Source organism: Oryza brachyantha, chromosome 9 (assembly GCF_000231095.2).
Source record: "Oryza brachyantha chromosome 9, ObraRS2, whole genome shotgun sequence".
In the NCBI taxonomy this organism is placed as follows: Eukaryota; Viridiplantae; Streptophyta; class Magnoliopsida; order Poales; family Poaceae; genus Oryza; species Oryza brachyantha.
Genome location: NC_023171.2, coordinates 11,210,479 through 11,237,978, shown reverse-complemented (window position 1 = coordinate 11,237,978; position 27,500 = coordinate 11,210,479). Strand labels below are relative to the sequence as shown.

The following is a 27,500-nucleotide window of genomic DNA, read 5'->3' as shown; positions in this document are numbered from 1 at the left end:
AACTTGAGCCTTAAATTTTATAGCCAAAATGGTTAGATCCATTACCACCCCTAATCATACCCACAAGTGTGCCGCTACCGGGAGTTGTATGCCACAAATTATAACCATAAAACGTGAGGTACTCTAAAAATTATTCAATAAAAAAAATACAACTTACGTGACTGAAACTTTTTATAGGATGGTGTTGGCATGAAAATGGTTATGTGCCAACACACCGAGCACCCGTATGCAACCCCGGAACAACACTGAAGGACCCGACGCTGCAAGAATATCGGGAGTTCTGATCCTTGATCTGGAGGTTTCAGTATGGTAGAATCAATCGAATCCTCGTTCGGAAATGACCCCGTCAAGGTAAGCTTGCACGGGTGCCCTGGGTCATCTAACAAAGTCTAGCGCCCTGAAAGGGTAAATGGAAAGGGATAAAATAAAAGTTACAGGTAGTATATTGATTTTGCTAATTGTGTGGTGTTGTTTTAATTGGCCTTGGCCCCCTGTATTTATAGTAGGGTCTTGCCATAAGTGAGTCAATCACTTCAAATTTGGTCACAATTCTATCCAAAACTAACATAAACTCTTTTAAAAAGTTATAGTCTTAATCCGGACCACGAATTCTAGCTCGTGGCCGGAAGTTCCGGTAGGAGCCCGCAAACCATGTACATGGTGTTGGGATAATATAACCATTTTAACTATACAGTCAGATTTTGGTGTAAACAGATAGATCAAACAATTCATATATGAATTTTGGCTTTGATTTTAGAACTTATAAATATGATAAATCAAAGAAGTGTTGATTAACAATATGACTTAGTGAAACTCTCGTGCCATAATAAATGCTATAATGTGTCCCATGTTGAGAACTTTGTAGATGTGTGTGACAAATGTTAGAGATATAGATATATATGTGGTTAGAGATAATGGAGTCGAATAGGAATTCTCGAGATAAAAGATAGAATTCTAAAGAAATAAAATAGAATATTAGAGATATAATATATTTAAATCATTTTTAACTTGGCTTACACTCCAAAAACACTATCTCATATATACGTTATATATACTTTACAAAAGTTAATATTAATATAATATACAATAGAATATAATAAGATTCATCCCTATTTAATATGTTTTCACAACAAGGACAATGACAACATGGCTTAGGCAAAATTTACTCTCAAACTTAATACCCCTCTCACTCACCAATACTACTGTTTTAGAGCAGATACAATAGCAGGCTATAAGCCAGCTATAAACATATTTTAAAGAGATAAGAGGGGAGAGAGAAGAGAGTGGACTACTAATTTGTAGCCAGCTGCACACGGGATCCAAGACAAAATATGTGTATAACATGTGGGACCATGTATTGATGTTTTGTAGAGAACTATTATATGAATTGGCTATTAGATTAATTATAGATAAATTGAAGCCAGTAGTTGGTTGTGCTATATTGAACTTGCTCTTGGACACCGGATTGCTCTCAATGCATGGGTCTCAATCGAATCTCTTGTGCCAAACAATCTCTCGGGCACCGAGATGGTAGAACGATTGGTGCCAGTCCATTAATTGGGCCTTGACAATGAGAAAAGCACATTCTCGCTACGAGCCTAGGGTGCAACTGGACCTGAGCGTGGGCTGGTGCAGTGTTCCATCAGCGAGGTGACCGAGCAGACGTCGCCGGAAGCTGACAACCTCAGGTGTCACTGGTGTCAGGTTCACCGCGCGCCATATGCGGCGCCAGTATATAATAAGCGGCGCCGTGCGCGCACACTCTCGTCCACGGCGCGCTGTGCACATCATCGTCCTCACGAATTCACGATATCTCAGTCTCGATCGAGCTCGGTTCATGGAGGTGGAAGCGGCGACACAGCGGCGGCAGTCATGCAAGAACGCCAGTAGCAAGCAGTGCTGTCCGAGCGCAGCCGCGACGGCGTTCCGGAACCCGCTCCTCGTCGTCAACTTCATCCTCATGGTCGTCGGCTCGGCGTGCGGGCCGCTGCTCCTCCGCGCCTACTTCCTCCGCGGCGGCAGCCGCAAGTGGCTCTCCAGCCTGCTCCAGACCGCCGGCTGGCCGCTCCTGCTCGTGCCTCTCTGCTTCTCCTACTGCTCCCGCCGCCGGCGCGAGGAGGAGGACGGCGGCGCAGCCACGACGCCGCTGTTTCTCATGACACCCCGCCTCCTGGCTGCGTCCGCAACCGTCGGGCTCATGACCGGCCTCGACGACCTCCTCTACGCCTACGGCCTGGCCTATCTCCCGGTGTCCACCTCCTCCATCCTCATCTCGACGCAGCTGGCCTTCACGGCCGCGTTCGCGCTGCTGCTCGTGCGCCAGCGGTTCACGGCGTTCTCAGTGAACGCCGTCGTGCTGCTCAGCGTCGGCGCCGCCATGCTGGGGATGAACACCGGGGGGGACCGGCCGGCGGGGGTGTCGCGCGCGCAGTACTACGCCGGGTTCGCCATGACGCTCGGGGCCGCGGCGCTGTATGGGCTCGTGCTCCCCGTCATGGAGCTCAGCCAAGCGCGGCACGCCGCCGCGCGCGGCGCTGTCACGTACACGCTCGTCATGGAGATGCAGCTCGTCATCGGCTTCGTCGCCACGGCCTTCAGCGCCGTCGGCATGCTCGTCAACAACGATTTCCACGTAAGGTTTCAGCCGCTACTCTCACAGCAACACTCAGTCACTCACTAATCCAAAAAAAATCAACAATACTTTTTATTAAAAAAGAGCAAATGCATGAAAGGTTAGCCATCCTGTTTGAGTTCATGGCAATGACGTTCAATTTAACCTTTTTCTAGAGTTGCTGAATTGTGTGCATGCACAGGAGTGGAGTTAACTTTTGTCATCGAAGTGATCCGATCAGTGGATTGGTAGTAAAAGTCAATCTACGTGGTACACAGATATTATAAACTAATTAGTCCCACTCAGAAATGAAATGTGACTATGTCAATAGATCAGTGCACGTTCAAGCCTTTTTGGAAAGAAATATAAGTATATTAGAGCACGTTGCTGAAAGATAGGCAAAGAATGACATAATCAAATCACAGCCCGTATAAGAAGAGTGGATTGCATTTTGAACCCTTTAGATTTTTTTTTTATAGTTTTGGATACTTGTTTCTTTCCTTTTTGCTATTTTGATTAAAATATCACAAAATTACATATTTAATATTAACTTTATCACAAAACTATATGTTCGAGGAGAAGTGCCGCAAGGTTATCACAACCTACAGTTTAACTCCAATTTAATCACAAGACTGCAATACTTAGAACTAAAAAAAACAATGGTGGTGGGGAATCAAACTATAAAATATCTAGTTTTGTTTTAACTTAACTTTTAAATATGTAGTTTTACGATACTTCACGTTAAATTCATAGTATTATTATAAAATTGATGTTAGTTTTGTAGTTCTGTGATTTATTATTATAAAATTGATGTTAGTTTTGTAGTTCTGTGATTTAACACTTTAAGTGTGTAGTTTTCTGATAATTTGGTTTAAATACATGTAATGTTACGAAATTTGCTAGAAAAAGACACAATCAGTGACCGGATTAGCCTCTCTCCCCCCTTAAATTCAAGGACAACAAGTCGTACTCTTTTGGACTGTAGGATGTGTATCGGTGCAAGCCAATGATTGAGCAAGCTGTTCGTGCTAGTAATAAATTTAGCTTTTTCTCGAACAAGGATACGCTAACTGTGGTGGTGAGTGTTAGGCCTAGTTTAGTTCCTAAATTTTTTTTTCAAAAACATCCTATTGAATTTTTAAACACCTAAATAAAACATTAAATATAGATGAACCAAAAAACTAATTGCATAGTTATGAACGAAATCTTGAGACGAATCTTTTGATCCTAATTAGTTCATAATTAGCCATAAGTGCTACAGCAACCAACATGTGCTAATGACGGATTAATTAGGCTCAAAAGATTCGTCTCGCGGTTTCCAGTCTAGCCGTGAAATTCGTTTTTTAATTCGTGTCCAAAAAATCACTTCCAACATTCGGTCAAACATTTGACGTGACAATTCTTCCAAAAATTTTCTCAATCTAAACACCCCTTAGACCTAACATATGGGGAACCATAGCCTACAAGGCTACAACCTAAGAATATTCTTCCAAAAAAGGAAGAAGAAAATTGAGGAAGATCCATATTTCCAGTTATCAAAAAACATTCATCTTCATCTTTTCGCTTCTGCTTATGCTTATAGACTAAAATTAAATTTTAGTTGATTTTGATGTTTTTCTTTGTAGTATATTTTTAATCATGCTTTTAGATCGCTAAGAATATATATATATAATTTTCATTCATAAATTATTTTTATTTACAAATATAATATTTAGCTTTTCCCTAAAGAGCCAAACAATCATCCCATCGTCTTTTACGAGGAACTACGGACATGTTTATTACTTCTCTACTCTTCCATTTTACTAATTTATTACATAGGGTATTATCAACTTTATTGATTTGGCAAAATTTGGTACTCCGATTTAAATATCTAGCATATATTACTATTCAAAGTGATCAAAAATTTAGGAGGGAAAAGGTTTGGTATGAAACCAAATAAGTCCTATAAGACCAGTTTATGCTCAGGAGATTCTTTATCAAGCTTTTTTTAAGGGGAGTAGTAGATTATGTTTCTGATTAAGCTGGAAAGCACCTAAAGGGGTGTTTAGATTGAGAAAATTTTTAGGAAAAGTGTCACGTTAAATATTTGACCGAACGTCGGAAGGGCTTTTCGGACACGAATGAGAAAATGAATTTCACAGCTAGCCTAGAAACCGCGAGACGAATCTTTTGAGCTTAACTAATCCGTCATTAGTACATGTTGGTTACTATAGCACTTATGGCTAATTATGGACTAATTAGGCTCAAAAGATTCGTCTCAACATTTCTTTCGTAATTATACAATTAGTTTGTTGGTTCATCTATGTTTAATGTTTTATTTAGTTGTTTAAAAATTCGATGTAATGTTTTTGGAAAAAATCTTTGAGACCTAAACAAGGCCTAAACGCAGGCAATCCCAGGAGAAGCCCAAGGATTCGGTCTGGGCCAAGCGGGCTACTACCTGCTCCTCGCCGGGTCGGCCGCCATGTACCAGTGCTTCTTCCTCGGCACGATCGGCGCCATCTTCTACGGCTCAGCGCTGCTCGCCGGCGTCATCATGACCGTGCTCATCCCGGTCACCGAGGTGCTCGCCGTCATGTTCTTCCACGAGCCATTCAACGGCACCAAGGGCGTCGCGCTCGCGCTCTCCCTCTGGGGGTTCGTCTCCTACTTCTACGGCGAGGTCCGGGCCAAGGCGGCGCGGCCCCACTCCGGCGAGGCCCCCAAACCCGACCATTTGGATCCATAGAAATATAGAATAAATATAGAATGATCAACTTAGTACAAACCTGTAGTATGTCTTCATTTTTTTTCCCCTTGAGGAAATAATTAAGTAGGCGTATAGCAAGTCTATCTGAGACGGATGTGAACATTGCATCTACTACTGAACAGTGTGCTTGTGAAGAACTTATTTAGCCATGGACAATGGCGACGAAACGTAGCTGGAAGCTGAAGTAGTCGTGGCCTACGCCGAGAGGAGCTGCTCACGACGAGCCTTGTTGAGAGCGAGGAGCTTGTCCCTGGGTGGCAGGGTCGCCTTCACTGCGTCGACGACGACGACCCGGTCGAACCAGGCCTTAATCAGGGGCAGCGCCTCGTCGGTGACGATGGCGACGCCGGTGACCTCCTCGATGATCGGCAGCCAGTAGGCGTACCACCCGGTGACGATGTCGAGGTAGCCGAAGGCGTCGCCTCCGAAGAACGTCTTCCCCTCCAGCGCCGTCTCCAGCGTCTTCAGGCACTGCTGTGCCTCCTGCACCAGCTTGCTCTGCGCCTCGCCGGTCGTCATGAAGATCGGGTACAGAGCAGCGTTGCACTGGGAACACGAATCCGATGCAACCTAAGAGGCTGGAGAAGAAAAAGATTGGATTTTGATCGAGTCGGTGGAGACGTAGAGTTGCGTACCTTCTCTTCCGCGAACCTGGCCCAGAACCTCGCCTGAGCACGCTCGAAGGGGTCGGCCGGCATGATCGGGTAGCCGTCCTTCCAGGCCTCGTCGATGTACTCGACGATGACGGTGGACTCGGCGAGAGGCTTGCCGTCGTGGACCAGCACCGGCACCTTCTCGGTCACCGGGTTGTACCGGAGCAGCGCCTCGCTCTTGTTGGCGAGGTCCTCGTCGATGTACTCGTAGTCGACGCCCTTGAGCCGGAGCGCCCACTCCGCCCGGATCGCCATGGGGCTCGCCCACATGCCGAACACCTTCACTCCCTTGTCCGCCATGCCTGGAGGCCTGGAGCTCGCTTGGCTACGCCTTAATAAAAAGGCTTGGGATGTTGGGAGTTGGGAAGTCAAGTCAAACTGGTGCTTTCGGGTCATCGTTTCCATCTTATTTAAGCATTTCTCTCCACATCGATATTATCCTTCCGTGGAAAAATATAATCATCCTCATAATTTGAATGTTGCATATAATATAACCATTTATACTGTATTCTCCATATAAGCATTACTAATTCTATCAATCATCTTCTATTTTAACAGAAATCAGTTTTTTACACACGAATGGATATCACCCACTGTTTACATATCATTTAAATAGTTATCAAAAAAATATAAAAATTTTGATAAGATAGATAAATATGAGTTATATCACTCCACAAACATATATGTTTAAATTCAACTTCTACAAGTTGCAGTAAAAATAATAAAAACAATTATGAATATGTGTATACAATTATGAATATATGTATAATTAGTCTCAGTTTTGTTTTTTATACAACTTGTAAAATTTGAATTTAAACTTGCATGTTTGTGTAGTGATATAACTCATATTTATCTATCTTGTCAATTTTTTTTCATATTTTTTTATGATTATTTATACAGCATAGAAGCACACAGGTGGATGTCCACCTACGTGCTAAAAACAGGAAAACAGTTTCCTGGTACAAAACCATCCTCTCACCTTTATATACTCCTTATTTATTAAAAAGCACTACATTGTTTTAATCTTAATTTCTGCTAAACAAAGTAACCTAATTTTAAATAGCAGTAGTGTTAAAATTAGTAGTAGTGTAGTAGCTTAAATGTTGGCAACGTGCACGCGAGGGTGACAAGAGAGAGATCCTTACTAAAATGAATTAAGAGACAGGTCGATTTGTACATATCTTATTGGAGTTTTTGTCGAGTTTGACAAAACGGAGAAAATAATGTCCAGTGCTAATAATAGCAAACGACTTGCCTCGTTAATAGTAGTTGTTTCTGAAATCTTAAAGTATCGAATCACCTTAAAAAACGCTTATTAGCTATCTCTCTATTATCATGTGATCAAATATAATGATATAAAGGAATGAGAAAAATGGTTGTTATACATAACAACAGCGGTTAGAGTGACTTAGCATTTGTTTAAAGAATTTTCGTTCTACAAAGATAGATAAAAAGAAAAGAGTAATAAAAAATATTTTATTATATTAGTAAGAAAACATAACCGACTTTACCTTTATACATATGCTTATATAAAATAAGCTAGTGTGCTCTTATTTTACCTTTACACGTATGCTTATATAAATAAAATAAGCTAGTGTGCTCGTATAAAATAAGTTAGTGCTAGTCAATACTAAACTCTACCTTTTAACCGGAGGTAGAGAAAACTGGTTAACTCGGCATGTTTGTTATGTTTAGGTTTAGCCTGTTATGCATGAAATATTACTCCTGCCGTTTGAGTTTTGTCACATATTTGATTTTTGTTTTATTTTAAAAATATGTACAAATATGTAAAGTGTAAATTATACTTATAATATATTCAGTAATAAATTCAATCACAACAAAATAAATTATAATTACATAAGTTTTTCGAAAAAGCTTATCCGTCATCTTTTAAAATATGGGGTGGACAAAGGATGAAATATTATCAGTACGTGGCTATCTCCCACTCTGATCCTCTAAACAGGGCAACAATTAGGGCAGGTAGCATATGCCAGGCTGTTTCGCTTAGTTATTGCAAACCACATTACACCACGGAGCATACGCGTATTCCTGATCCATCGAACAGCCATCTCGAAGGATACATGTCATGAACGCATACTAATATTATCATTAGTAATGTCGGTACCATAAGTCCAGAAGTGCACCTCTTATTCTCATCAGAGAGCGAGTTTAGCTCCTTAAATTCCCCTTATCCTCAATCAAAGATTCCGCAAGGCCTCTGTAACATTCTTAGATATCCTTTCGTGAATAGGGTCCTGCATTTAATAAAACAGGGTTTGAGTACATGGTTCTCTTCTAGATCAGAAGCACGAAACTGCCATCATACATACCTGTGTTTTGGGGATCTCGAACTTTGTATTTGTAATTGTTTCAAACAGGAAAATATACCTGTGGTGGATATTTAAGCAAACTATCATTTAGCCACAACTAAACAACATGTTTGCATCAGATTCACATACAATGAGATGCACATAGAGCTGTTTGTTGAACATGATATAGTATAGGAAACATCGCTCCGAATACAAAACTACAGATAGATTGATCAAGCTACTACAAAACTATAGATTTAACACCAATTTTTTTACAAAATTATATATTTAAGCCATTGTATCACAAAACTATAGATTTAACATCAATGTTATCACAAAACTACAACTTTTGTAACTTAAAAAATACAATAGTTGAACTCTAAAACCTATACTTCTTTGATAGCTTCACCACTAAATCTATAGTTTCCAGAGAAATTTGGTGCTATATCTATAGTTTTGCAATACACAATCTTAAATCTGCAGTTTTGCAATAATTTGGTCAAAGTACCTATAGTTTTGTGAAATTTACTCTAAAAAGAACTAGCACAAGCTCATAGAGATGGACATACCGCCAAGCTAGTTCACAAACTAGTTCGTTAGGAGCTTCGGGCAAAACCTGAGTGTTTAAAAGTAATAAATAAACATGTAGTGAGTCTTCAACCAAAAAAAGGGAAAAATAGCCTTCAAAAGATAAAGAAATATGCAGCCAACATAACTGGAATGCATTATGTGTGGACATATTTGTGGACATCTTATATTTCACTAATTTTCAATATCTGATTACTATGGAAAGTGCTCTTAATTGATTTAAGGAAATGTGATGTACCGCATCTTCATATGGGTTGCAATTGTTCTTGAACCACAGCCTTAAGAACTCCTGGCAAAAACAAAATCACCTCTTCAGAATTCCATTCCACTCCAATGACTTATTAAGAAATAAAGTTGTAACTTGCGGCAGCAAATTGCCACATGTATAGTTTTGTACAAACTCAAGAGCAGTCTACCTTGTCAACATTTTCAGGCTCAAGACCAGAATTGAATCTCTTTTCATATGAATCAGCAATCCAATATCTGCTAGAGTCAGGAGTGTGCACCTGCTTGTCATAAAAAGTGACATTGGGGAGTTCTGTTAGAAATAATCATTAAATATCTCAGAAATTATAAAACAGATGCACTCAATAAATTCTAAAAAAATACTGGAAAGTAGAAACTATATAGCTTGGTAGGTTACGGGGAAACCAGTCTTAATCCAACAATGGTTAATGGTAACCAGCTGGCGAAATGGTAACTCAAACCCTTAGTACAAATACCGGTGCAAAAATGAACAGGCTTGGCTTTATGCAAGGATCCAATGTTTTATGCCTTACCAAATCAAATCGAAATATGTATTTATGTAATGGCAATTTCAACATAATAAAAAAATAAACTGATGTCAAGACAAGCATGTTTACATTTCTAGAGAAAAACAGTGAGCTAGTAGAACTGGCTAGCAAGGCACGGTTATTTTTAAGCTTAGATCATCCATATTATCCGTATTATTTTTCTTTGTTGAGAGAAACGAGCATAGAATTCACAGACAGAAAACATTGCATTGATAAAATCATGTAACAAGATGTAACCTCATCAATCAACATGATTGTCCCATCAGCTGTTTTTCCAAACTCATACTTTGTGTCAACTAGAATTAGTCCATTCTCTAAGGCTACTTCCTGCAAAGATTTGAACAAAAAAAGCATATAAATGCTAAATTTGTGATGTTCCAGGCCATTGCCAGCAACATTGCTACAAAGATCATTAGGCATGGAACTGAAAACAAATTAGGAACTAGAAGATGTGACAATTAATTACCTGTCCATATGAAAATAAGCTTAAGGCTTTGCTTCTTGCTTCATCAAAATCTTCCTTTGACATTAGTCCTGAATTGATAATCTGCAGAATGCCATGGCCATGTAAGAAGATCTCTTTGAGGTGATGAAGCAATGCAGCAGCATTTACATGCTAAAGAGGCTAGAAACCCTAAAGAAGGCATGGGAATGGAACTTAAATAACTCATAGAAAGGAAAATGAGATCCATGAATCATTCAAAGACTTCTATATTCCTGTTAACTGTCAGTAAACAAAGTATCTGACAAGTATAAAAGTGATGTAACTTATAAGCAAATAACAGCTTTGATATCTGATAAGTGGCAATAGTAAACGCGGTAATGAAACATTTGTGACTCCAGAATGACAGACATCAACTAGTAGCGTCATTAAGTTTCTACCTTTTCCCAATACACCATGGACTCCCATGTAATTCCAATGTTAATACTACCAAGAGCATCTGTTTATCCCCGTTCCTATAAACAATGTTTTTTTAGGGGAACTCTTATGGAGTTACTCTTAAGGTAGGGCAGTTGCATCAATACACCTTAAAACAAATTAAATATAAGGGAGAGTAAATACCTCTTCAGGAGTGACAGGAACATCATGATCTACAGCTTTAGTTGTTGGTGTAAGTATATTTTCAGAAAGCTTCTGATTCTTTACCATACCTGCATGGAAGAGCCCACTCAGTACTCACTAGAAGGAACAGAAAGAAAAGGCAAGGCCAATTTGGATGTTTGTAGGTTCAGCATACCATCACGAAGAACATTTCCACAATAGTTCCTCACACCCTTACTATAAACCGTCCACAAAGATGTATCAGTGCTTCCAGTAACATAACCCCTCACTGATAAAAGCATGCAAGATACGATTCATAAGAACTTATGTATATAAGGAAGATAGTTTGGATTCGACAAAAAAAAAAGTGAAGAAAAAACGAAATGAACAACACATCCAACAAGATTCTGGGCAATATGATTGTAATTTTGCAGGAGAAATAATCAGTAAATGCAGAAAGCCTTAGGTCTCACCAACAAATTCAACTGGAAAAACTGAGCACCTTTTGGCAATTGTTACATTCTTATCAGGAGAAGACACTACTGCATTTGGAGTGATATGACGTGTCCTATTGAACCACCAAAGGCTTGTTTCGTTAAGCACCTAAAATCATCGAGATGAAAGCACAGCAGAATAATCAACCGTGGAAGCAATAATATCTAATCCCAGTATATTCAGATTCTATAGTGAACACTTAATTACACTGTAGAATAAACAGCTATAACTGAAAGAATCACTTTTCACATTCTGAGGTGATTGTTATTTGAAAAATTAAACGTTAGTGGCAAATACTGCAGTTGCATCAATGAACAAATGCAAGAGGCTAAAAATAATCAACATCCCATGCGGCTAGCAATCTAGAAGTAAAATATTTATCTAGAATAGCAGATTGGAACTGAGCATATGCTTATCAGAATACCTGTCCCTTGAAAGGGATGGAAGCAAGGACACGATCGAACGCGCTCTGCCGGTCGGTGGTCACCAGCACCAGATGCTCCCCGCTCTCGTACACGTCCCTCACCTTCACCAAAAACGTCAACCGTCAATCACTAGGGCAATCGAGAATCAGTGGACAGCAGCACTGCAGCAGGCCAATGATGATTTTTGCTCACCTTGCCCTTGGCGACGAGGCGGAGCCCGGGGACGGCGAGGTCGAGGCTGGTCTCGCCGAGGCAGTTCGCCATGGCACTGCGCGCCGCGAGGAGGACGGCGTCGCGGTGGCTCGGGTCGGCGGCGAGGAGGGAGGAGGAGGAGGAGGCGCCACTCCCAGCGGCCGCCGCCGCTGGGGCGAGGGGGCGGGGGCGGGGAGAGGAGGAGGCGGACATGGAGAGGTGGGGAAGACGGATGGAGGGCGAGGAGGAGGTCGGCAGCGAAGCCTTGGGCAGCCCCGGAAGGCGGACGGCGGCCGGCGGCGCGGAGGGAGACATGGGGAAGAGAAGCAGAGAACGGCGAGGAGAGAGGCTTGGGGTTTTTTTGCTTTGCGGCGGGTGGTTTTTGCTCTCGGTTGGGCGCGAGGTTTGGGACCGAACGCTGGTAGACACCCAAATTTTTTTCCAAAATTATTACATCAAATGTTTGAAAATCTAAATAAAATATTAAATATATATAAATATTAAAACTAATTACACAGTTATGAAAAAAATAGTGAGACGAATCTTTTGAGTCTAATTAGAATGTGATTAGTCATAAGTGCTACAGTAACCAACATATGTTAATGACGAATTAATTAGACTCAAAAGATTCGTCTCGCGGTTTCCAGGCGAAATCATTAGACTAAGTTTAATACTGTTTAAAGTTTTGATGTGATGTTTTTATAATTTTTTTCAAACTAAACAACCCCTGAACGAGAAATAATAATTTCGCGAATAAGGACGAGTTTTTTTTTTTGCCGATTAATCTATCATGTGCTGAATTGCTGATGATTAAGATTCTTGAGTGAGGGACCGTTTAGTTCTCGATTTTTTTCTAAAAACATTACATTAAATCTTTTTACCTCTGTTTCATATTATAAAATTTTCTAGTTTTATCTAAATTCATATAATTTATATATACAATGCTAGAAAGTCTTACACTCTGAAACGGGGAGAGCACATGATTAGCCACAAGTGCTATAGTAACCCGCATATGCTAATTACCAATTAATTAGGCTCAAAAGATTTGTTTCGCGGTTTCCATACGAGCTATGAAATTCGTTGTTTCATTTATACCTAAAAACTCCTTCGAACATCCGGTCAAACGTCTAACGTGACGCTCAAAATTTTTCTTTTCGTGAACTAAACGCGGCCTGGATAGTTTCATCCTATTTTAGACCAAGAGTACTCGCTATATTTTTTTACGTAAAAATGTGCTACCACGATTTTTTTACGCTAAAGGTACCGTAAATTATTAGTGCATAATTGATTACGCATTAATTATTCTTGCCGTTAAAGTGTGTCCAATGCACTGCTGCAAGCATTAAACTGATTTTGCTCTATGCACTGAACAGATTTGGTTTTGCCTGATGGATTGAACCGAACTCTAAAAATTAATTTTGACTCGGTCAAACATATATTTGTAAATCATTTTTCAATAATGTTCTCACTGATTTACCATCTTCTATATGGAGCCGTAACATATTCAATCAAATAGTCGGTGCAATGGTAGCAATAATTATTATGAGAAAATCTAAAAAATATCATTGACAAACGTCTAAGTATAAGAAATGTCATTGACAAGTGTGAGTTCTGGGAAATACCATTGTACAAACGAATTTGTCTAAAAAATACCATCATCATTAGGTGTCCATCCATTTTTCCGTTAAATACACTGTTCACGCTATAGAACTTAACGGAGGAATGTTGACGGAACTCTAACGGCGATGGCATTTCTTAGACAAATTCGTTTGTACAATGACATTTCCTAAAACTCGCACTCGTCAATGACATTCTTAGAATTAAGTGTTTATCAATGGCATTTGTGATTTCTCAATTATTATTGTTGGTGTATTGTCATGTTAAAGATTTATTATGTCCATTCCATCTTATAAAAGATTCTAATATGACAGGTGCTGTTTTTTCTGATATGCCTCCAGAGACTATAATTTACTTAAGCACAAATGATTTATATTTTACATTTTCATGTGTTGTGTTGAGTCACTATTGCAAAGCATGAATATGTGGAAAATCTTCTATAAAGATTATACATCATTCCGTACCTACTCATGTAAGCTTGTTGCATTATTTCACTTGGTACTGTTTGGATTGCTTAGAAGTAATCATATAAATATCAAGAAGAGACCTAATTATGGAGCGATATACCTTTCAATAAATGGATTGTCCATTTTCGCCAAGATCAAGGTGTATGTTTGTCACGATAGGAGTCTTGATAGGTTTGGCACCCTCTATCACGATTATTGAGGATGTCCTTGAGTTACTTGGTTTAGGATATGAATGTATGTTCCTTAAGTTGCTTGGCTTCAAGTTTAATGAAGAAGTTTGCATCCACTATCATCAATATATTAAGTCTTTTGGTTATTATCATATTTAACTCATCACTACAAGTAGGTTAAAAAATAATATAATGTCATCAACATATATTTATCCCACAATAAATCTTTATCAAATTTCTTAGTGAAGAGTGTAGTATCGGTTTTCCTTATCTCAAAGTCATTCTTGATGAGATAGCCCCAAAGGCATTCATAGGAAGCCCTAGGAGCTTGCTTAAACCCATATAGTGTCTTCTAAAGCTTATACACATGATTTGGATATTTGAGATCTTTAAAGCCCAGCGATTCTTCCGCATACACCACCTTCGAGATAGGCCAATTGAGAAATACTTTCTTAATATTTATTTGATAGAGACTAAAATCATGGCTAGCGTCATATGCAAGTAATATTTGAAATGTTTCGATATGACCAATCGACACAAATGTCTCTTCAAAATTGAGTCCTTTGATTTGAGTAAACTCTTAAACCAATAATCATGTTTTATTTTGACTAACCGCTCCATCCTCATCTTAGTTGACGTGGTCCATTTGTTGTCGATTGCATTTTAACTTGGCATCTCCTCGGGTGAAATTATTTAACTCCTGTTGCATGCATTGACATTACCCGATCACTAAAATCATATTCCACACTATGTTGCAGGGTGTTTCCAAATTTCTTCTGAAACATTGAAATCTTTAAGACATCTATGTGTATGAGTGTTTGTTGTAGCCATATACTTTTGTTCTGTTTTGCTTTGTTGAAGTTGAGTTCATGGAGGAATTTGATAAAGGAGGAGGTAATGTAACACCCTAAAAACAAAAAAGAAGTTTTATTTTTTTTATGTTGGGTTATTTTGTAAATATAAAGAAGATGATGGCAATAAATGTATAATATCTTTAGAAATAGGTTGAGCTAACCTAAGACCATAAACCGAGCCCACTCCCAACCCCACCTAAAACCTATAGAGGAGAAGACCGACTCCTTCCTCTCTCACATCGTCACCAACAACATTCCCCCACTCTCATATACGCGTTTTTCTATCCCTTCTATTAAGCAGTACATTTTTCCATGTAGATCTCTAAGTAAAGAACTTGAAAAGGAAGAAGCGAAGTGAAAAATTAGGACAAGGACGAGGAGATGAGTAGGAAGATAGGTTAGATTGTTGTTTTCCTCGTAATCTCCTCATGGGTAATCTAGAAACCCTAGCTAGTCTTGACCCTGTTCTACTGGTTGTAGATTAGAAAAGAGATTAAGATGTTGTGATTAAGATGGCTAGTTCTATACGTTAGTAGATTTACGGTATTTCTGATTTTCGTTGATTACATGATCTAAACATCTTTTCCTTAAAAAGTGTTATATACAAAATTTGTAGATAACATTCTGATATATCCTTTGATCAAACGATGTAAATTTATCATATATGGTTTAGGAGAAATGAATTTATGAAATTGGTCGTCTGAATTTTTGATTTTTGTATGCAGTCGAAGTTCATAGAGTTTTTAGAGGGTCTTAATGATTGAATCAGTTGATCTCTGAATTATGAAAGCTTAGGAGTATGCTATGTTACATTTACTGTGGAAAAATGAAGAGTATGTTTCCTCGTATCTACTATAAATACCTACGCTCACTTCGCAACACACATGGCTCATCGTACTCGTAAGCATGTGTCAAAACTTAATAACCACGTGTTGTATGAGTAATACAATTAGAAATAAAATACAGTGGTGACAACTGTTAATTTAATACTCCACCTTCTTGTAGTGTAACTTTTGCGGATTTCTCTTAAACTTCTTAATATTGAAATAATCAAATCTAAATTAATAGCCACAAATAGGGATGAGGATGGGCCAAGGCCTCTGGGCAACCCTATTTAATTCTTAAAAAAATTTTAGCTCAAACTTTATATAATTTTATTTTTAACCCGTTTTGAACATGACCCTTAAATTTTGTAAGTAAAATGGTTGGACCGATTATCATCCCTAGCCACAAACATACTCAAATTAGGATGAATATTCCCTACAAAATGGGTAATATTTTCTAAGAAAATATATTTGTTTTAGCCAATATTACGATAATATATTTTATTTGACCGTAGCGACTAGCGATCATTCAGGACATGAGCAGGGGTAGTTTTAGGCCCTGTTTGATTCAGCTTATGATTATTATAATCTGGTTTATTAGAGTAAGCTGAAACAAACAAACAGATTATTGTAACAAATTATTATAATCCAGAGCCCAGATTACTATAATCTGATAAGTTCATCCAAATATGCTTTTTTAGATTATTGGGTAGATTTAGACCTACTACCCTACTATACTTTAAAATAATTATTCATATTTATCATTCGTTTTTACTTTAACTTATAATAATGCAGCTTACAGTAATCTGATTTAATAATCCAGATTACAATAATCCCTAGCTGAAACAAACATGGCCTTATTCCACCGCGAAAGTTATCGTCTCAAAAATAAAAAACTGTGGAGCGAACACTTGGCATCTGTCAACCAGTCACACTCGGTCCGTCTCCCGTGGCTGTAGAAAGAAGCAGCGAAAAATCTCAACCCACCTGCAACGAAATCCGAATCGAACGCAATCGCGACCGGCAACGCGGGCGAGCGAACGGCAGCACGGCCCTGGAAACGTCGCGCTACCACCAGCCGAAGGTCGCGTGATTTCACCGCACACCCCGACCCCAACCCGACACAATTACTAACACCGACCCGCTCACGATCGCAGGCCGAGAGGAGACGCGACGCACGCGACACGAGTCCAACAAAGGCACGCCCACCATCCCCACCACCGTCGTCCGTCCTCCTCATCCCCTGCCCCCTCCCCTCCCCTCCCCTCCCAACGCTTTGCCTTTCCTCCCTCGAGCCCCTCCCCGCACCGCCCAAATCCATTGCCAACAACCCTCCCGATCCGCATCCCCATGACCCGGAAGCGGCGCAAGCACGCAGCCGCGGAGTAGGGTTGAGGGTGGGGTGGGGGGGATCGCGGGGGTCCATGGAGTCGCTGCCGCGGAAGCGCAAGGGGGCGCGCTCCGCGTGCTCCCTCGTCGGGTCGTTCCACGAGGCCGCCGGCGCCGCCCGCAAGCGCGCGTGCAGGGAGCCCAAGCCCCGGCCGGAGAAGAAGAAGCCCGCCTCCGCGGGCGATGACGCCTCCGGCCGGGGCGGCGTGGTGCAGACGGCGCCGCCGGCGAGCGGGCGGGCCGCGCCGGAGAGCCCCAGCAGGGGGCTGAAGCGGAAGCTGGGATGCATCGAGTCGGCCACGCGGATGGGGCGGAAGAAGCGGCTCGAGAGCGAGTACGAGCTCGGCGCCGAGATCGGCCAGGGGAAGTTCGGCTCCGTCCGGATCTGCCGCGCCAAGGTGGGCGGCGAGGAGTTCGCCTGCAAGGCGCTGCCCAAGAACGGGGAGGAGACCGTCCACCGCGAGGTGGAGATCATGCAGCACCTCTCTGGCCACCCCGGCATCGTCACGCTCAAGGCCGTCTTTGAAGACGCCGACAAGTTCTATCTCGTCATGGAGCTATGTGGCGGCGGCCGCCTGCTCGATCAAATGGCGAGGGAGGGCAAGTTCTCCGAGCAGCGCGCTGCCATTGTGATCAAAGATTTAATGTCCGTGGTGAAGTACTGTCATGAGATGGGCGTCGTTCACAGGGACATTAAGCCGGAAAATATTCTACTCACCAAGGCAGGAAAGATAAAGCTCGCAGATTTTGGACTGGCTGCACGAGTTGCCGATGGTAATTATTTTTCATCATTTCTAGATTGATAGTCATAATTGAATTTGAGACTACAGAATGCAATTTTTTGGTCAGGAACAGAAGTTACTTAAAAGTAGTTTAAGATCATATGGAAGTTCAGCATTATTAAATTATAAACGAAAAGTCGATGTCACAATGTAGCATTCACAACATTCTAGTTGAACTGCATCTAACATTCCAATATCTCGTTGTGTTATTGTGATTACCAGCTAGAGGTGGATGACAGGTTTCCGCCACAATTCTACTTTATTAAATCTAGACCTCTATTTTACCATGGTCACTAGTATTTTTGCAGGTTTCTCATGTCTACTGGCCATGCATATCAGCTAATGTGATATTAATATGTTGGGAGTTGTTATACCCTCATGAGTTAAAGAGTTTAAGCAAGCATTGTTAACCTGGATCTTCTTGGTTTGGTCATATAACAATAAACTAGGCTTACCCAAGTTATGAGGTCGCTCATTTCTGGAGTCCTGTTTAGGTTGTCATTGACGACTGATTCGATGTTCTGTGTGGTACCCCACAAGAAGAAATGTTCTTTCGGGATACTTATTGAAAGAAAAGAATGCGAGCTATGTGTTTTGGAGTCTTGAGTTGGTAGCAAGTGTCCATTCACATGTCATCTCCATTTGATAGGTATGCTAAAATAATTAAAATTTGGTGAGTCATACTTGCTATTGAGTTTTTGTTTGGAAGTGTCATAGCTACTTTGTTTCAGTAGTTTGCATGGATTTAGAAGTTTAAAGCATATGCTTATGCTGATGGACATGTTCTTGAAATTATGTGTAAATTCTTAAGGCATTATCTTGCAAATGCATATTTGATCGGTCAGAGACCCAATGTAGTGTCCTTGGACATTTAATACAATTTCATGGTTTGTGTCTAGACTAGTATTATGATTATAGAGATTGGTCAGTTTACGCAATAAAAATAGGTTAAAGTACTAATTGTGATTAATTAAATTTTGCATCTAGTACGAGCTACCTTATTTCTTATGCTCCTACTAAGTTGATAATGGTTAATTCATGGATTGTAGTCCTGATTAAGCTAATGCTGCTTACTGATTTAATGTTACATGCTGGAGTAAGTGCTCATAGGAAATATCTAGAACTGAGTGAAAGTAGTATCTTTCTTTTATATAAAGAACTGACATCAGTTGCCAAGAGAATTGAAGCTTTTTACTGGTTCTGTTGCAAGAGCCTCAAGTTATACCTTATTGTGCCCTCTCTGCTCTATCTTTGGTTCTAGGCCTTTAATAGTCCAAACCCACCTCTAATGCAATTTGTTAGGTCGATACTTGTATTATGATCAGATGCATTGTTGATGCACTTACACTTTCTTCTCAGTCATGTTATATGCCAGTTGAAATTTTGTTTTTTACGGTTCTTTTCCAAACAACACAAACATTTTGTGAATGCATGGTGGCAGAGTAGAGTATCATAGTCTGGCCTAATAGATTAAACAAAATTGAGATTTATATTCTATCCATAAACTGATATTTTGGTCTTCATTGAGCAGGTCAGAAATTGTCTGGCATTGCTGGTAGCCCAGCTTATGTGGCACCTGAGGTTTTGTCTGGATGCTACACTGAGAAAGTAGACATATGGGGCGCTGGTGTGCTACTTCATGTACTGCTGCATGGTTCGCTTCCATTTCAAGGGGGTTCACTAGATGCTGTCTTTGAGGCTATAAAGACAGTTGAACTTGATTTCCACAGCGGTCCATGGGAATCAATATCATCTCTTGCACGGGATCTGATTAGTCGAATGCTGGACCGAGATGTGCTATCCAGAATTACTGCTGACGAAGTTCTTAGTAAGTGCAAGCAGTTTCTCATTGTGCATTCTATTTTGTTAGAATAATGTTTAGGTTGTCATTTTCTAATGATACTATTTTCAGGTCACCCATGGGTCGTGTTCTACACAGAGTGCCCCCTGAAGGCTGTAGCTACTAATCTGAGTATCACTAACAAGATTGTAGCACCCAGAATTACATGGGACAGAATTAGGTTACATTGTGAGTCGATATCTTCAGATTCATCGAGTCAGAGGTCAGCAGATCAAGATGAATGTGGTATAGTTGATGCACTGACAGCAGCAATAACAAATGTTAGGATATCAGAGCCAAAAAGGAGCCGGCTGTGTAACCCAGCCATTCCCATACAGCAGGAATGCTCTTCAAACTTGAAGAGCAACCTCTGTACGGCATTCTGACCCGACCTGATGTACAGCTCCTGATTGGAAAGGTACATATTTTTCGCATAAGGTTGGTCTGATGCCACTTAAGCCTCCATCAGGTGGTGTTTCTGAGCTGAGGATAATAACCCGGGTTTCTGTCAAATCAAAACAAGCGTTTGACATGGGTTTGATCTAGTTTTTATCTGGTGATGCTGATAAACCTGCCATTAGAAGGCCGGTTCTGTAAATTTTGTAAATATCATGATCCCCTTAGCTCCTGAGTTGCTAACTTATGCGTACGTAGTGAATTGTTTCAATTAATGTTGATAAAATGTTGTGTGCCATTTCCCTGTGCATGATTCATCACGAAATACACTTCTTTGCTTTGAAGTACATTCATCATGGATCACGATCCAGAAATGGAGTTCAAAGTACTTCATTGTTTTATGCCCTTGTTCTATAATAAAATATAGAATTAGCTAGAAAAGAGAGATCTTAGTACACATCAACAGGTGTCGATCTCTCGCTGCACCGACAATTTGGCCTCGCCATCTAACCATTTCTCTGGCTTTAGGCGCCGGCCCCTTTGACATCCTGCTGTCCTAAAGCTCTCAACTTTGTGGTTGGCCAGGCTTGCTGGCCACCTGCTCTACCTTTTGTATGCCCTAAATTAAAAGTACTATTGTCAAGTTTCTTCTCTATTTCATACTACTTCAAGCGGAACGCAGCACAAATCAGGGATCATGATTATCGTGGTTTTTTCGGTAACGATAATCATGGTTATCGTGGGCGGTCGTGCCGTTGGTTTTGTGTACGTCGGCACAAAGACTACCATCTCAAATACTTCCCATATCTTTTCGGAGTTACCTGGATAAATGCATGGGAATACCCTCCAAGCTGAACGCCAGCACAAAGAGTTCCATCTGACCATTCAAATAGTTTCCATTTCTTTTCAAGTTATCTGGAGAGTAAAGTGACCACTTTTTACAAATGTGAGTAATTTCGCCAGCTTTCGACTGAACCGGGTTATCAAAAGAAACTTTGATACTTTAATTTACAGCATGCAAAAGGAAACACGAGTAAAAACTACTCCATATATCGTTTCAAGATTGTCAGTGTTCATGCCATTTAATTGGAGCCTACTTTAGAGAGAGATGCAATCTCCGAGGATAGTTGAGTCAGTCACTTGTTCCCTAAGCAAATTTACCGAGTTTTTCTGCAGATTCGCCGCGGGAAATTTTTAGTCTGCTGAAATATAATGCCCTCAATTTCGAAATTACTGCCGACTTATGTTTTTTTATTTAAAAAATGGTGTCTGGTTCGTAGCAGAGAGCTCATTGCCTCAGTGTATCAAAAAGATAGAGGCGTTGAGATCAAGTCACAACTAAATGAGTGTAAAATATTCTTGAAGATAATAACAAGAATTACAATGTCATAACACTCCACAGCAAAAAAACATGCAATGTTCGGTATCTATAATCTTGCAAAATTACAAGTCCAAGTCCGATCTACACTTCTCACAACAAAAACAAAAATTTGTCTATAAACAGCACCAATTCATCAGCAAAACTGTTTGTTTTGTTTCTTTCTGTGTATACCGAATTTCGACCTAAAATTTCACAAGATTGTACACCTATTCTATCAATGTTGCCATTTTTAAGGAATTTTTATAGAAAGTTTTTAAGGTGCGCCCACTTATTTTGGACCGTCCATTGGGAGCAAATCAAATGGCTAATACTAGTCTTAACTTTCATGGGATAAAAGCTATTTATTATACCATTTAAAGTCAATTAATGTTATTTATTATAGTAAGGAATGTATTAGTGTTTCCTTATTTAAAAATACAAATATTTAGTATTGTTAAAAATATGTACTTGTATTTTTTTAACTTTTAATATTTAAAATTTAGAGTATCATGGATGTAAAATATATTTATATTATTTTAAATTATATAGAACAAATATATATTATTTTATCTGAAAAAAGTCAAACATTTTCTATTTTGGTTAACACAATAGCAAATAGAGGCTTCAAATATAATCGTAATTTTTCTCCAAATTTAAAAAATATTGTTAATATATTCATATTATTTTGATTATTTAACAGATTCTATTATTTGGAAAGTTAAAAAAAATCGAATGACATGCATGCAAGCAAGCATGGTTTGAATTTATGCATGCATGCTATGCTTGATTTGGAAAATGGTGTGCATGGTTAAGGTAGGGTAATTATGTGTTTTTAATAGCTTACTTATTTAGCAACACATATTAATAGAAAGAACTGAATAATTCTTATTGAATATAGGAAAACTCAATAATCATCTATTAGAATTACATAGGGATGTCTTACATAGTAAGAGGTAAGATGGAGCACTCTAAAACACCTCATTTTTATAACTATATGATTGATATTTTTAGAAATGAGAAGAAAAAAATAAATATGCATGCACTGGTACTGACAGGATCTTAATGACGTATGGAAAACCCTACCAAACAACTAAATCTAATGGCCCCTGAGCTCTAGATAGATGTCACGCTGTTAGAGGGGAATGGGAGTTGTGCCGCTTGTTGGCCAAGTTGTTGTAGTTGATCTTGCTGTCCTCATAAAGTCACTTGGTCTTCACCATTGGCTTTCCACTCCTCTACTTTGCTTGATCTAGATGGAGAGAGAAGAAGAAGGTGGTGATGGTAGGGAGGAGAGGGAGAGAGCTGAGAGGAAAGGGAGGAGGGGCGATGGCAACAAGGAGGCATTATGGTGGCGTCAGGGAGATAGCAAGAGAAAGTGAGCTAGGGAGATATCAAGAGGATTGAGCATGGGAGAGAGAGATTGGACTTAGATAGTCATCGGTCCAAATAATCCGCTCGGCTCAATACTTATTCGTAATATATGTGTTCAATTTTTAACGAACTGATATATGGAGTTTTTTTCCCGGTTCTAATTTAAAAGTATGTATGGAACTTGGAAGGATAGGAAACACTTTTTGTATGCCCTGAACTGATATAGAGTGTAAGTGGGCTAACTCGTGAATCAATTAAGTTGGTAACCAGTAAAGAACCAAGTTAATTTTTTGACAAGTAGACTAACCTGTTAGCCCACTTCCACTCAGGATTGAGATTCATTGCCATTATGTCAATGTCATTACAGTCACTAATGTGTGGGTCCATCATCTGTGGTATCTGCATGTCAATGACTATAATGTCATTATCATAATGGTAGAGGATCCAGATCCCTTACACCCCTGTATGTAGGCCATAATGTATCTGCTGTTTTGTACCTAGCTGATTCAAGTCATGAAAATTCAATTCCCTTCAATTAAGAAAAAAAAAAGGGCCCATTTGCAGTTCCTGCCAGATAGTTCATGCATACAGCTCAATGCTTTGAAGTTGTAGTTTAATACTCGGTACGTACGTGAATACGTGATTGATGTGCCTTCTGCCCATTGTAGAAAGAGCGTAGGTGACTCAGTCCTAGTGCAGCTTTGCTTTGCCACTACGAAGTATCCACGGATAGCCCGTTCTGACTTTTTATCAACTGGACCAACTCTTTCGTAATTCAGCTTCCCTATGCGCATTTCCTGCCCCGGTAGAGTGCCTTCTCCAATTCATACCCTGCATGGTCAACTCGCGATCGACCTCTCTGCCATTTTTTGCGGCTGCAGCATGCATGGCTGCACCATAGCGTCATGGTGTGCATGCAATTTTTCATCACTGAAAAGGAAGCAAGAAACATCCTGTGGCTCTCGTCGTAACTTCACGACTCTACTTACACGTAAATGCATGCATGGTACGTATGGGGTGTCAACGTGTGATCTGGCCTCTGTAGATTGTAGAGTTACTGCAGTGAGATCGATCTGAGCATCAATCTATATACATAGGGCGTGTCCATTTGCATGAGGGTGATGAGCATCGTCATTAATTCGTCGTCGTCGTACGTGTGAAGTAGCTCGCCTGCTGTGCTGGCCGCCATGAAGAAGAGCAGCAAAGGTAACGCCAAGCATGTCAAGGGCTCGCTCTGCCTCGTCACGCCTCTCCTTCTTGCGGCGTTCTTCTACCTGCAGTTCCAGACGCTCGGCGTCTTCTCCCACATCTTCCGGTGCGCCGGACGGTCAGCGGCCATCGGCGACGTCGACTACGTCGACCGACTCCGCGCATCGGTCACGTTCCTCCCGCTGAAGGACACACGGGAGTGGGCGGAAACGTGGTTCATCAGCACCCTCGACGACACGTCCGAGCCGGAGGGCGAGGCCAAGAGCCTCGTCTTCCCGTCCGCGGCCTCCGCCGGCCGCCTCCTCTGCTTGTCGGCGCCGTCGCGCCGCGACGGGACCAAGAACGCGTACGCGCTCGCGTGGCGCGACGCGCTCCCCGACGGCGCGGAGCTCCGGCCGGGGCTCGCGTACGTGTCCGAGACGGCGTACGACCACAGCAACCTGTGGCACGGCATCTCGGCGCTCATCCCGTTCGCGTCGTGGCACGCGAGGAGCGGGTGCAGGTCGCGGCCGGCGAGGTGGGCGCTGTTCCACCACGGCGAGGTGAGGCTGGGGATGAGCCCGTGGCTGACGTCGCTGGCCGAGGCGACCACCGGCGTGGAGATGGTCGTCGAGACGTTCAACGCGTCCGACGTCCCCGTGTGCTTCGAGGAGGCCGTGGTGTTCAGGAGGAACATGGCCGGGATGACCCGGGAGCGGCTTCTCGCGGCGTTCGACTTCATGCGGTGCAAGGCCAGGGCGCAGTGCGGCGTGGACCCCCCGCCCAACGGCGACACCTCCGCCGTGCGCGTCACCATCCTGTTCCGCACCGGCGCGCGGGCGTTCAAGGACGAGGCCGCCGTCACGCGCGTGTTCCAGAAGGAGTGCGCGCGCGTCGCCGGCTGCTCGCTCACCACGGCACGCTCCGACGACCTGACCTTCTGCGACCAGGTACACCCCAGACCACCGCATCCATGGTAGCAACACTAGCAGTAACACGCGTGTTCTCTCTCTCTCTTTTCTGCAGGTGAAGCTGCTGAGCGGGACGGACGTGCTGATCTCGTCGCACGGGGCGCAGATGACGAACCTGGTGTTCATGGACAGGAACAGCAGCATCATGGAGTTCTACCCCAAGGGCTGGCGGGAGAGGGCGGGAGGAGGGCAGTTCGTGTACCGGTGGGGCGCCGACCGGGCGGGGCTACGGCACGAGGGCTCGTGGTGGGATCCCCACGGCGACCCCTGCCCCGGCTCGCCGGACATCCTCAGCTGCTACAAAAACCGCCAGATCGGCCACGACGAGGCCTACTTCGCGCAGTGGGCGGCCAGGGTGTTCGCGGCTGCCAAGGAGCGCAAGGCCGGCCTCGCCGCCGGCGATGCGTCCAAGCGGCGGCGGGGGGCAGCGACCTGCCATTGCAGCTAGCTGAACTAAACTGCTTATAGTGTACGTTGGTGGCAGTGCAGGGAATACATGATCATTCAAGGTCTGATCAACTATGTTATACATACATTATACGTGTATATCTGAATAAGCGGCCTGAAAAATGCAAGTGTAGCTCTTGATCCGAGCGTTTTTTTGGGTGAGCAAAATATAGTTTTTCTCTTTTCATTTCTTAGTTTCATAAAAGTAGCAAAACAATTCGAGCTCATGTGTAGATCCATAGGTTTGAGTAGCAATCTCTTCTCTTCTAAGAAAAATAAAGTCAATGGCTTTCCTGTAATGTCCTTTTCATGCGCCTTGACAAATGATGAGAGCTACAGTCATTATTCAGCAATTGTTAGTGATATAGTTGTACTTGAGCCTATCATTTCATCATTTCAACAATGTCGAGAGTGAGTGAGCAGACATGAACATGAGAAAATGAGAGCGGACACAAGGCCGTAATCCTGTACGTGGGCTCTTTTATGGCACTAAGCAAAGAGAGGCTTCGTTAGTAATCTGTTTGGGCTGTTATAGTTGTGATTAGATCATACCAGTATGGCAATTAGCCCAATAGACATTAGGCCTTTATGGGCTCAGACTAAATGGGCTTTACAGTAATGGGCACTTGGGCTCCTCGACCAGATCAAGAAAAACTCCATTATTTCAGTAGTAGTACATTGGCAGGACTCCTTCCAAAAAAACAATATCAACTTTGACCATTTCATTTCTAAGTAATTATTTTGTCGGATCTTATGAAAGTAAGAAATAAATACACAAGAAAAAGTAGAGAATAATTATATTGAGATGCGATAAGTGAAGAATATTTTAGTCTTTTTTACTTTTATATTGGTACTGTGATTACTGGAAAATAAAGTTACTTTTGGATAGATAGAGTAATCAATGTCTAATGTGACTCTCTTGAGACATTACTGGGAGCAAGAGGAGCTTGAGAATAGCTTATTCCACAAGTGAGAAAAGCAAGAGCTACAAGTGAGAAAAGCAAGAGCTAAAGTAGTTTTATACCAGCAATTTACACCTCGCTGTTTTAGTGCTTTAAGCAAACTGGGGTTAAAAATGTTGTGATGGGCACAGGATCATTTCTTCAGTGGGATGTCGGCCTGTCTTTTGAAGCAGAGTTTCTGCGGTAGAGAAGAAGTCCATCCATTTGATCACTAGCTCGATACCCTTGAACAAGATTTGTTTCGTAAATACAGCTACTCTTCTCTCTTCTTTGTCGAATTTCATCAGCTAATCCACATCAATTCTAACCTTGGCATCATCAATGATCAGCTGCTTGCCTACTTCTGCTTGAGTATAGCACACCAAAGTTATTAGCTGGGTGAAGCACATCCACGTCAGACAACGAAATAACAATTACTTTGAACACTTGACCCTACTGGGAAAACATGAGCATGTGAGAGCAAACAACTTCTTCACAATGGCTGAATAGTGCGCTGACCAAATGTCTCCACGCCCTTAGTGTCGGAGCGAGATAAGAAAAAGGCAGCGCCGTACGTTTTGTCTACAAACAAAGTGTCGCCACAGTAGCAATAATCTCAGGAATCATTATGCGGCAAGAGCAAGTTGCTCCCGTTCTAAAACAAGTGAAATGAACGGTCAGAGATCACAATTATAGTGCTGTGTCCAGGAGCAACCTATCGAGTGCTCAATAGTAACATGTCAATAGGTGCCTGCTTATTTGGTTTTCTCCTCGTTTTTCAGTGCAGAAATCTTCAGAACACATTCCCAGAAACAGAATGATGGACAGAGGATAATGAGCAATAATGCATGTGTTTGGTGCATCTAATTCTGCATTTGCAATTTGTTGCCACCATAACGCTTTGCTAGCAGCTTGTTTGACAGTATATGCTTCTAGTCTCTATCGACGAACACGTATACAGAAGTTCCTACAAATTACTTTTTTAATTGCTAATAAGTTATTTTGTTTATAATAAGTATTTATCT

At 41.4% G+C, this 27,500-nt stretch overlaps 5 protein-coding genes across 5 annotated transcripts; 3 read left to right on the top strand and 2 right to left on the bottom strand.

The window, feature by feature from the left end:
- Positions 1 to 1,930: 1,930 nt before the first annotated feature.
- Positions 1,931 to 5,429, top strand: LOC102713301 (purine permease 3-like). Its single transcript, XM_006661267.3, has 2 exons — positions 1,931 to 2,632; positions 5,001 to 5,429. Exons 1-2 carry the CDS (start codon positions 1,961 to 1,963, stop codon positions 5,337 to 5,339), a joined length of 1,011 nt encoding a protein of 336 aa, XP_006661330.3. The 5' UTR covers positions 1,931 to 1,960; the 3' UTR covers positions 5,340 to 5,429.
- LOC102719613 (glutathione transferase GST 23-like) lies at positions 5,369 to 6,606 on the bottom strand. The gene is made up of 2 exons (XM_006660657.3): positions 5,996 to 6,606; positions 5,369 to 5,906 (listed from the first exon to the last, which is right to left on the bottom strand). Exons 1-2 carry the CDS (start codon positions 6,416 to 6,418, stop codon positions 5,556 to 5,558), a joined length of 774 nt encoding a protein of 257 aa, XP_006660720.2. The 5' UTR covers positions 6,419 to 6,606; the 3' UTR covers positions 5,369 to 5,555.
- Positions 6,607 to 7,666: 1,060 nt separating this feature from the next.
- Positions 7,667 to 12,236, bottom strand: LOC102719323 (phosphoribosylaminoimidazole-succinocarboxamide synthase, chloroplastic). Its single transcript, XM_006660656.3, has 12 exons — positions 11,859 to 12,236; positions 11,666 to 11,767; positions 11,220 to 11,349; positions 10,943 to 11,035; positions 10,768 to 10,856; positions 10,171 to 10,251; positions 9,942 to 10,031; positions 9,327 to 9,416; positions 9,149 to 9,199; positions 8,892 to 8,938; positions 8,344 to 8,401; positions 7,667 to 8,268 (listed from the first exon to the last, which is right to left on the bottom strand). The coding sequence occupies exons 1-12, from the start codon at positions 12,171 to 12,173 to the stop codon at positions 8,212 to 8,214; spliced, it is 1,203 nt and encodes a 400-aa protein (XP_006660719.1). The 5' UTR covers positions 12,174 to 12,236; the 3' UTR covers positions 7,667 to 8,211.
- A 4,718-nt stretch (positions 12,237 to 16,954) lies between these two features.
- LOC102713021 (serine/threonine-protein kinase PEPKR2) lies at positions 16,955 to 20,494 on the top strand. Its single transcript, XM_006661266.3, has 3 exons — positions 16,955 to 17,953; positions 19,493 to 19,789; positions 19,874 to 20,494. The coding sequence occupies exons 1-3, from the start codon at positions 17,215 to 17,217 to the stop codon at positions 20,185 to 20,187; spliced, it is 1,350 nt and encodes a 449-aa protein (XP_006661329.3). The 5' UTR covers positions 16,955 to 17,214; the 3' UTR covers positions 20,188 to 20,494.
- Positions 20,495 to 24,074: 3,580 nt separating this feature from the next.
- LOC102719041 lies at positions 24,075 to 25,695 on the top strand. The gene is made up of 2 exons (XM_006660655.1): positions 24,075 to 25,066; positions 25,143 to 25,695. The coding sequence occupies exons 1-2, from the start codon at positions 24,116 to 24,118 to the stop codon at positions 25,533 to 25,535; spliced, it is 1,344 nt and encodes a 447-aa protein (XP_006660718.1). The 5' UTR covers positions 24,075 to 24,115; the 3' UTR covers positions 25,536 to 25,695.
- Positions 25,696 to 27,500: the final 1,805 nt, after the last annotated feature.

Excerpts from the sequence above, each read along its gene's own strand:
- LOC102719613 (XM_006660657.3), bottom strand. The coding sequence starts at position 6,418 with ATGGAAACGATGACCCGAAAGCACCAGTTTGACTTGACTTCCCAACTC. Across the intron at positions 5,907-5,995 it reads CCAGGTTCGCGGAAGAGAAG|TGCAACGCTGCTCTGTACCC; the intron begins GTACGCAACTCT and ends TCGTGTTCCCAG.
- LOC102719041 (XM_006660655.1), top strand. The coding sequence starts at position 24,116 with ATGAAGAAGAGCAGCAAAGGTAACGCCAAGCATGTCAAGGGCTCGCTC. Across the intron at positions 25,067-25,142 it reads ACCTGACCTTCTGCGACCAG|GTGAAGCTGCTGAGCGGGAC; the intron begins GTACACCCCAGA and ends TCTTTTCTGCAG.
- LOC102713301 (XM_006661267.3), top strand. The coding sequence starts at position 1,961 with ATGGTCGTCGGCTCGGCGTGCGGGCCGCTGCTCCTCCGCGCCTACTTC. Across the intron at positions 2,633-5,000 it reads TCGTCAACAACGATTTCCAC|GCAATCCCAGGAGAAGCCCA; the intron begins GTAAGGTTTCAG and ends GCCTAAACGCAG.
- LOC102719323 (XM_006660656.3), bottom strand. The coding sequence starts at position 12,173 with ATGTCTCCCTCCGCGCCGCCGGCCGCCGTCCGCCTTCCGGGGCTGCCC. Across the intron at positions 11,350-11,665 it reads CCATCCCTTTCAAGGGACAG|GTGCTTAACGAAACAAGCCT; the intron begins GTATTCTGATAA and ends CGATGATTTTAG. Across the intron at positions 8,939-9,148 it reads GCAACCCATATGAAGATGCG|GTTTTGCCCGAAGCTCCTAA; the intron begins GTACATCACATT and ends TTAAACACTCAG.
- LOC102713021 (XM_006661266.3), top strand. The coding sequence starts at position 17,215 with ATGGAGTCGCTGCCGCGGAAGCGCAAGGGGGCGCGCTCCGCGTGCTCC. Across the intron at positions 17,954-19,492 it reads GGCTGCACGAGTTGCCGATG|GTCAGAAATTGTCTGGCATT; the intron begins GTAATTATTTTT and ends TTCATTGAGCAG. Across the intron at positions 19,790-19,873 it reads TACTGCTGACGAAGTTCTTA|GTCACCCATGGGTCGTGTTC; the intron begins GTAAGTGCAAGC and ends TACTATTTTCAG.